Source organism: Callithrix jacchus, chromosome 13 (assembly GCF_049354715.1).
Source record: "Callithrix jacchus isolate 240 chromosome 13, calJac240_pri, whole genome shotgun sequence".
Classification (NCBI taxonomy): domain Eukaryota; kingdom Metazoa; phylum Chordata; class Mammalia; order Primates; family Cebidae; genus Callithrix; species Callithrix jacchus.
The window spans coordinates 87,710,250-87,720,000 of record NC_133514.1 but is presented as its reverse complement, the minus strand read 5'-3'; the positions used below and the strand labels follow the sequence as shown (position 1 = coordinate 87,720,000).

Sequence of the window (9,751 nt, the reverse complement as noted above, 5' to 3'; positions counted from 1 at the left end):
TCTAAATAAATCCCTACAGCAATTCTCACCACCAACACCAAAAAAAAAAAAAAAAAAAAAATCATTAGTGATATGCTCAACTAGTAGATGTTTCTCCAGGCATCAGACATAGGCACTGGTGCTGCCCGAAGCTAACATAATCCAACACAGCTCAGGCCTCCCGAGTGTGCGGCGCCACCGCAGATCACTGTGTGCCCGCTCTGTGCCTCAACTAAGGAAGTCCCTGTGGGTGGTCAGCAGGGAGAGATGCCAAACAGCAATGAGAGCAGGACACACTGAGCAAAGTGCTGTCCTAAGTGCCCAGTAGGCAATTTCAACCTCACCACAGTGACATTAACAAGGAGGGGCTGCTGTTATCCCTCATTTTCCTACTGTCAGGAAACATTTCAAGAGGTTAGCTCTTGCCTAAGGCTATGTAGGCTGTATCTGTCCAGAGGCAGAGACCATGTTCCTGGCATCAGGGAATCTGAGTTCTAATCCACTCCCAGAGTGGGGGCTCTTTCTAACAGACCCGGTACTCCTCACCTAGAATTTCACATACAGAGCACATTAGCCATGATTCAGAGAATAAATGACTTTCTGTCTGAACAGGACACAGTGTTCTGCTGGCTACTCTGCCAGATTCATTTTCAATGGCATAGGATTCACCAAAGAACCTTCCTTAGGGGACGTCCAAAGAGAAAAAAAATCAAAGAAAACAATACCAAACCAGGAGGAAACAGCCAGACTACATATTTTAAACCCCCAGAAAATCCCAAACACACGAAGAAAAAAAAAAAAAAAACTAGAAGACAGGGTCGAGAGATAACCAAATATTCCCAGAATATGCTCACGGAACACAAGTTTGGTAAATCCCCACTTTGTAAGCTCAACTCTGGCCCTTGCTCCCATGATTTTAGATCTTTTGACATTTGGGGCTAAAAGGGAACAATTTGACGGTGGAACAGTGGGTCCAAACAGAGGTCAAAAATCTGTTTATAGTAACGAGTGTTCTTAAAGAGAAACACTTGCCCTGCTGATCAAACAGAATGGCCCTTCAAGTTTCTAGATTACAGAACAGAAACAAGACCTCAGAGGGAAAGTGCTGTTTTGTTTTTCTTCTTCATCTTTTTTTTTGAACATGTAGAAGCTGAGAAGCAGGGAGGTAAAGTATACTGGCCGAATGTGACTGTGAGTCACAGAGAAAGAGCTGGTGCCCAGGGCTCCCATCTCCAAGTCCAAGGTTCTTTCCCTCACACTTTCAGCTGACATGTCCAATGCTCCCTGCTGCCCTGCGGAAAAGGTCATTCCCAACCTTCCCTGTTGCTTTAGCTATAACATAATCAGAGAGAAATCTAAAATTTCCAGGCATTCTGATGAATACATAGAAATGCGGTACTTAAAAATATTTTTAAATCTCAGGAGATAAAAACAAAAATTAAACAAGAGGGAAAATTCAACCTCTTTTGTTGTTGTTGTTTTAAAGACAGAGCCTCACTCACAGCCCAGACTGGAGTACAGCGGCGCCATCTTTGCTAACTGCAACCTCTACCTCCCGTGTTCTAGCAATTCTCCTGCCTCAGCCTCTCAAGTAGCTGGGACTACAGGTGCATGCCACCATGCCCAGCTAATTTTTTGTATTTTAGTAGAGACAGGGTTTGACTGTGTTGCCCAGGCTGGTACTGAACTCCTGAGCTCAGGCAATCCACACACCCCAGCCTCCCAAAGTGTTAGGATTACAGGTGTGAGCCACTGCACCCCGCTTGAAATTCCTCTTGTGTAGAAATGCTAGGGAGACCTGTTCTCCAAGTCAAGAAGAGGGCATTGTGGAGGAAGAATAAGTCCCATACTCCCAGGAGTTCAAAATTCCGTATTTCCACCCCCAGAAGAAGAGAGGCCAAGTCTTCTATAAATCAATACACCTGAGAGTGACCAGAGAAAGTGATGAGAAAAGAGGATGGCAAAGGAGGGACACTTGAACCACTGGGAGGGTGGAAGGCTCTCTGATGATAGTCAGAGCCACCTACTAGGGTGAAGGAGGAGAAAATCATGGGTGCAGCAGCCAGAGGTCAGGGAACCTGTGCCCTTGGCAAAGCAAGCCACCCCTCACCTGCTGCCAAACACCTCCTCTCATAGCCCCCTCCTCACCCACCTAGTAAACCAAATTGCTACCACCATTGAAGGTCAAGACAGAAATGAGCTGCTCAGGACATGCTAGGAAAAGGGAAGAACCCTAGAGCAATGTCTCCTTCTGACAACTGTGTCACCAAAAGGCTACCCTTTTATGTCTCCCATTTTAAGCTTCTCTGCACAGCATCACTCTCACCAAGTTCCCCATCACCCCTGCAACCGTTCATTCTCCCTGATTCAAAGCCCTCTGAGAACTCCTGTTACTTATAGAATTAAATCCAAACTCATTTCTTCATTTGACATTCATTGCTCTCTGCAATCTGATGCCAGTCTCTCTTACCATCAATAACACCTAAGAAACCTTTTTCCTCTCCACACTTTGTGTGTTTGCTCTTCGCGTAAGGATGAAATAAGTGCATGTCTTATTTGGTTTCTCAAAAGCAGATGGTGAATTCTCAGGACAGAATATAAGTCTTTCCCTACATATATGATAATGGTCTAGGCCAAGACAAATCCTGAATGTGTGTCTAGGACCATGGCAGGCACCTGATGGATATAAGATTGAAGTCCCTGCTACAGGAGGAAATGAGATCTCTCAATGGAACTGCAGAGGAGAAAAAATCAAATCCAAAGAAATAAAATGAGAGTTGTATTTTTGTCAAAAGCAAATAAAACTTGTAAGTACAATAAATGGAAAAAATATAGCTTTAACTAGTGAGCTTTGAAAGCTCTCTCAAAACCCTGGAGAACTTAGAATTAAGGAAAATGTGTCAGATTATGCTTGTGCCACCCCAGGTATGTGAGAAAGTGTGGAAGAAACACTCCAGTGATCCTCACCTTCTAGAAATCCTTTACTTTTATAGGGTGTGGTAACTTAGGGACTGGAATATATATTTTCTTGGAGTCTAATAGAACTGGCTTCTTAGGAAAACCTTGCCCCTTCCAGCTCCTGCTCCTTTGAAGCAATGTGAGCCTCAATTTCCTATAAATGAATATCTGCATAGCAGGATCATTATGAGGACTAATAGACAAGGTAAGTACATGTAAAACAGCTAGCAGAGGGTCTGCCACGTAGCTCAATAAATCAGAGTTATTATGATGACATGTGCTTTGTAAATTCTCCATTTTCTTCTAAAATCTTTCGCTGAGTTATATCACGTAGAAATAATCATCCGTATTTGGAAGATAAGGGAACTAGGGCTTCAGCAAATTCACATTGCAGATCCAAACTAACAAAGCTGCTTCGTGTCAGATTACCACACCACATCTCCTACCCTGAGTCACTGTATGGCATCCATCTGGAACTCCCATGCCCTTATCTAGCTGTTGAATCTAAATAGGTGTCTCTAACTCCCAACATCCTCAGAAAAGAGAAGAGCTGCTAAGCCCTGCCCAGCTTGGAGTCTCTTCAAAACCCTGTCATTACTGGAATTTTTTTTGAGATGGAGTCTTGCTCTGTCACCCAAGCTGAAGTGCAATGGCACCATCTCAGCTCACTACAACCTCTGCCTCATGGTTCAATCGATTCTCTTGCCTCAGCCTCCTGGGTAGCTGGCATTATAGGCGTGCGTCACCATGCCTGGCTAAATTTTGTATTTTTAGTAGAGATGAGGCTTTGCCATGTTGGCCAGGCTGGTCTTGAACTCCTGATCTTAAGTGATACACCCACCTCGGCCTCCCAAAGTGCTGGGATTACCAGCACGAGCCACCATGCCAGGCACTACTGGAATAATTTTATGCTCATGTTTTATACCTGAACTTGCTTCCAGAGACTCATCTTCATGTTCTCTGTTGTTTTAATCTGATCACCTAGAAGGTAACCTGAGGAAGTGTAAGTTATTATGCCACTTACCTGAGTAAGTTTAAGATGCAACCATGTTGGTCCCATGATAAAGAACAAGTTACAGGTGTAGGGTCCATCTGCAAAATAAGTCCCGTCCAAAGGAGAGTTCGGAGGCTCCAAAGTAGGTTCTGAGCTCTCCCCTCAGCCTCTACTTCCTACCAAATGCTGCTTTCACACCCCATGTAAATCCATTCATCATAGACCCTCTCCCAAATAGCATCTCAATTCCCACCCTAGTTTTATATGGAAGAAAAAAGACTTCTATTCTGGTTAGAAGAGTCTGTGCATCCTTGAGCCAGGGAGGTAGCATTTTCATGGGGTCCTCCTCACAACTTACTGCTTAAGTGACGATATTCCCTGATCATCTATAATGCCTCTCTGGTTTGGAGAGTTAGCCCTAGGTTTAAAATTTGGAACAAGGCTGTTGATGATGCTACATATATGCCTTCACCCCAAAGTAGTGGACCATGTATAACTAGAGTTAACACCACAGAGAACTAGCCTGTGATATCTAAGTTATGCTACCCTTATCGTACAGAACTTTCTTTCCAAACACCAATGAAAAAGTAAATCATATGGGATCCCACATAAGCTGTCTTTGCCTGAGCCTGTCAGGCAATGACTTCAGCAAAATTAACTGGTTCGCTTAAACAACAACAACAAAAAGCAGCACATAATATAACACCTAATTCCCCTCAGCCTCCAAACTTGGAGGCTGAATTATTAAAAACAAAACAAAACCTTCATTCTCCTGAAACTCTATGTCCTTGCCCTCAGTCAAGGGTTAATGCACATTTTTTGTAAGGTTCAGAGAGTAAGTAGTTGAATCTTTGAAGGTCATAGTATCTCTGTCACAACTCGACTCTGCCACTATAATAAAAAGCAGTCAGAGACAAAACATAAACAAATGAACTTGGCTGTGTTCCAATAAAACTTTATTTATAAGTACCAAAATTTAAATTTCATATGCCTCACATATTACAAAATATTATTATTCTTTTGATGTTCTTCCAACTTTTTAAAAATGTAAAAAAACATTCTTTGCTCATAGGCAATACAAAAACAGGCAGGGGAGTAGATTTGGCCCACAGGCTGTAGTTTGCCAATCCCAGCCCAAAGTCAGCACATATATTCAGATGACTGCCTAGTAGGAATTGCTACCAGCTCAAAGACCAGCTAAACTAGGCTTCCTTTCTAGCTCCTAGAGTAGGACCTGCTTCCCAGAGGCCACTCCAAGTATACCTCTTCAAAGAATGGTACAACTTACAAAAATAGATCCAGAAGGCAATTTTAGGGTTAGATGCTGGTGTGCTGCTTAAAAATGCCATCGTCATCCATTCTGTGCCAAATTACTGATCACGTACTTCTCGTTCATACAAAAAAGTAAATTCTGCAAGTTTATGCCACTGAACTTTTCCACACAAATGGTAGGTAAGGTTTCCACATCTCACCCTCAGCTTCAGCTTTTGTTTACGCTCTGGTTGCAAAGCAGCGGGAATTTGAAGGGTAATAAAGTTAACAGTCTCATCCCATAGAGATCAGAGGATGTTCCTGTCATCTATCAAGTAATTGAGACTCAGTGATGATAGCTTTATTAATTCATTTCTGGAAGGTAACAGTGCTAGGCATGAATAAATGTAAGAAGGATGGAGAAGTACCATAAGAAGCAAGCTCCTAACAACTAAGAAGTTTTGAAGGGTATTCCCACCACAGTGTCATCACAAAGAGCACTGCGCATTAAATTTCAGCCCTTCTCCTTCTTCTCTGTCCCCTCTAATTGCTGAGGCATAGAAATGCTTACTTGGCAAATCATATATTCAAATAAGCAATTTTATCTCTTTCCCATAAGGTTCACAGAGAGCATTCAGCTTTTTGGGTGAAAATGACCAGCCTGAGAACTTCAGATATGAGCACCAGGGTCCACTGCACATTTCAGCTTTGAAATCATCCCCATGGTACAGATTCCAAAGCATTATTCTGGTGTGTTCCAATGGGCAGACAAGCTATATTTGGGAACAATCAGTGGCTTTAGGAAAAGTGTACCTAATTAGGACAATGTATTCTCTTTTTAGGGTAGTGAATTTGGGTTTGAACACCCAAAACTGTGGGTTGCTGCTTAAATCCTGGCAGAGAAGAGGATGGAGACAAAGAGTAACCATTTTTCAAGATAACTCACCCACACAAAAATACAACAAAACACAAAGAACTGGCCAACTCAATGGCCAGAGACAAAGATATTCATTTTTGTATCTGAAGAGACCTAACTCCAATGCAAAGCCTCACTGTCAGTGCCTGATTTGAACTGTTGCATTTTCTTGAACGAATCTCAGAAGTTTTTGTATGTGTAGAGATTAAACCTTTGGTTTCAAAACAGAGTATCCAGAAATAACTGCAAAGTTGTAATGGGGGAGGAGAGAGCACGATCTCTATGTTCTGGCAAAACAAACCAATTTCTAAAGGTTCCTTTGTCTTCTAAAATGTTAAAAGAAGGTGACCAGTTGTCCCAGTTTGCTAAGAACTGGGGCAATTTCTGGATGCAGAATTTTCAGTCTTAAAACTACAACAGATTTTTGGGGCAAACTGAGAGGAGTCAGTCACCCTAGAAAGTCTCTACTGACCTGTTGGGATTTGAAATGCAACAAAATCAGCCAAAACACCCGATATAAGGATGAACACAAGTCCTATGCTAATGAAATAATATGATTCCTAGTGGTTTTATTGAAAATAACTACCCAGAAGCTTAAAAAAAAAAAACTCTACTGGTAACAGAAATGCTATAGATTATCTCTGGGCTATAAAGAAGAGAAGTTCATTCATCTGTGCCATTTTTAGCTAATCCACATAGCTAGAGCCCAAATAAATAATCAAATGTCAGGGAGAGAGTGACGAAGACTATGATTAATACCTACAACCCAGAACCCCTAAACTTTGTCAAGAAAAGGGCTTCTTCCAGAGCCACCCAAGTCCCAAAGATTCTTAAGACAAAAACTTACTATACTAAGGCAGCTGCTATCACAGCTGAGTGCCACACACAGGAAAGGAGGTCACTGTAAGTCACTGTAACCCCCTATGATGCAAAATAAATTTAACAAAATATGAACTCATTCATTCCCAACCAACTGACACCACTAACCACCTATCTAGCTACTTTGCACATCCATGTTTGACTTTTAGGAGGAAAATGACAACCAACCAAGTTGAGTCAATGTCCAATCTTAAAAGTCCATGATGTGTTGGACAAAGATTCAGGCCAATCACTTGCCCCTTTTCTTGTTTTTCTATTGTTCCAGTTCTAATGCTCATCAGTGGACTTCACAATGATGATTTTTCAGCTCTGTGAGAGTCTCAGTTACTACAAAGACTGAGCTTCTTAAGCAAGCGAGTGATTCAACTTAGGAAGATTTACAGTATTAATGACTAAAATCAAAAGGCAGTTTTAACAATTCTTGACTGTTCTAATTAACCCAAATGTTTTTAACATCTCAGTCCTAAGTATGAAAACAAATGCAAACATTAAGAAAAAAAAAATACTAAAAATTTTGTTATGGCATAGCTGACCCAGACAATTGGCTGTTATATAATAAAGAGGAACTCTCCAAAATTACAATTCTAAAGCTATTTTTTTGTCAGATAGGCAGAAGATATAATAATGAACTAGACATTAAACCAAGATTAAAGCAGAGGTGTTTCATCTTGAGTCCATAAATATTCGATCAAGGAGACTGGTAATTAACGAGTAGATAAGTACAGTTGACCCTTGAACAAGACAGACTTGAACTTCAAGAGTCCACTTATATGAAGATTTTCTTCTGCCTCTGCCACCTCTGAGATAACAAGACCAACCCTTCCTCTTCTTCCTCATCCTCACCTACCCACCATGAGGACGATGAGGATGAAGACCTCTATAATGGTCCACTTCCACTTAATGAACAGCAAATATATTTTTTCTTCTTTTTGATTTTCTTAAGATCATTTTTTTCTCTAGCTTACTTTTTCAAACAATACGGTATATAATACACATAATACATAAAAATATGTGTTAATCAACTGTTAATATTACCAGTAAGGCTCCCAGTCAACAGTAAGCTGTTAGTAGTTAAGTTATTGGAGGAAGTCAAAAGTTATACACAGATTTAACTGTGCATGGGGTCTGAGTCCCTAATCTCATGTTGTTCTAGAGTCTACTGTAATATGCAAACAGACCCTAAAAAGTTGAGGATAAAATGGCAAAAACAGAGAAACAAAAAAACCTACAAGACAGGGGTTCCTACCTTCTTTTTGGAGTGGCTTCTTTCTTCCTCCTTTGTAGCTTTGCTATTTTTTCCAGCACGGGACACCTTCTGGTCCCCAGACTGCTTGATGGTGATCTTGATCTCAGGTGGGCATATATAGTTCTCCAAATTCTTTGGGGGTTTCTTAGCCCGCTTTGTGGTCTGAATCTTTAGCTTCAGACTTCCCTCTGTGAAGTTCGCCTCCTTGATAGAAAACTCCTGCTCTTCCAAGCCATCTCCTGCCACCCATTTCTCACTGTCCGCGTTGGAGTTGGAATCCACATCCCGCCCTGAGCCCAGTTCATCCTCCTCCTCTGGCTCCATGCGTTCTCCGCCCACCGGGATCCCCTTCCCAGGTCCTGCAGCGGAGAGCAAAGGTTCTCCTGTGCAGCCAGGAGCAGCTGAGGGCTTGGCTGAGGAGACCGGCAGGAAGTCTGACTCGCCCCCTCTTTGCCGGGAGCTGCTTAAGGTTTCCCTGGACTCCATGACAATCTCTGCAGTCTTCAGGAGTTCTCAGGAGGGGGAAGGGATAAAGGGAAAAGGGAAAGGTGAAAAGAGAGGACACCCAAAATTCCAAGAACAAAGTGGTCCAGTTGCTAGGGTCAGATTCCCAGGGATGGAGACACGATGAGTTCGGAAGAGATCAGATCTGCAACTGAGAAGCAAAGAGACAGTTAGCCATGGCAGAAAGGAAAATGATCCCAAAGGTTACTCAATCTGAGTTCTAAAGGCCCCTTTCCACTTATCTATGGCATCCGACAAAAAAAGATGGAAAAAATCTAACCAGAATGTGCACATCCCCAAATTGGATTTTACTAGAGCAGAGGATAAAACACATTCACACACACCTTCATAATGGATTGTTATTAATTTTGTGGCTGTAGGCCCAAGAATAAAGATAAGAAGTGCGAGTCCTCCAGCCCAGTAGCAAGCTGGACGTTTCTTTACACTGAAGCTTCAGCTGGCTGAGTCACTGTTAAAACCAATCATGACGAAAGGGAAGTCTGAAGTGTTGAGGCTCAGGTCTGTGGGAACTGTATTTGGTTGGCTTTTTGCACCACTTCTCTCTCACATGTGAAGAACAGTTTGCAAAGCTGAACACAACCCCCAGGCTGCCTGTGCCAAGCTCTCCACCCACTTGGAGGAGGGGCATTCAGCCTATCTCTAAACCGGTTTACCTTTGCCATTTTTCACTATGCATTATTTCAATTATGCAAAGACTGCAATATTTCTTCAAGCAAATGTAAAGCTTAGGTGTGAGGCTCACAAAAAAGAAAATAGAAAGAGTTTAGCGGCAAATCACTTATAACACCATGATTAACAAAAAAACCTCAACAAATGTCTCCACTGACATGAAAGAGAGATATTTAACCATTATCAATTATTTAGATAAAAATACCCTTTCTAGACAGTGGTAATCCCTTTCTGGTTTCTTAAATGAAGTGGTATTGTGTCTCTGCAGCAGCAAAAGAGAAAAAGGGAGAGAAGGAGCATTTTGTAGGTCTGTGGAAGTGTCAGAAATCCCCCC

The 9,751-nt window shown here is 41.9% G+C and overlaps 1 protein-coding gene across 5 annotated transcripts in view; it reads right to left on the bottom strand.

Moving 5' to 3' along the window:
- The window catches only part of SETBP1 (SET binding protein 1), a 378,635-nt gene that overhangs the window by 348,187 nt on the left and 20,697 nt on the right, over nt 1-9,751 (bottom strand). For 4 of the 5 annotated variants that reach the window (XM_017963440.4, XM_035270919.3, XM_035270920.3 and 1 more), the window contains exon 2: nt 8,224-8,878. In XM_017963440.4, the coding sequence (XP_017818929.3) occupies nt 8,224-8,709 (486 nt within the window). In that variant the 5' untranslated portion in view covers nt 8,710-8,878. Of the gene's footprint in view, nt 1-8,223; nt 8,879-9,071; nt 9,175-9,751 lie in introns of those variants that run through there. The other variant, XM_035270923.3, reaches the window with a different exon arrangement.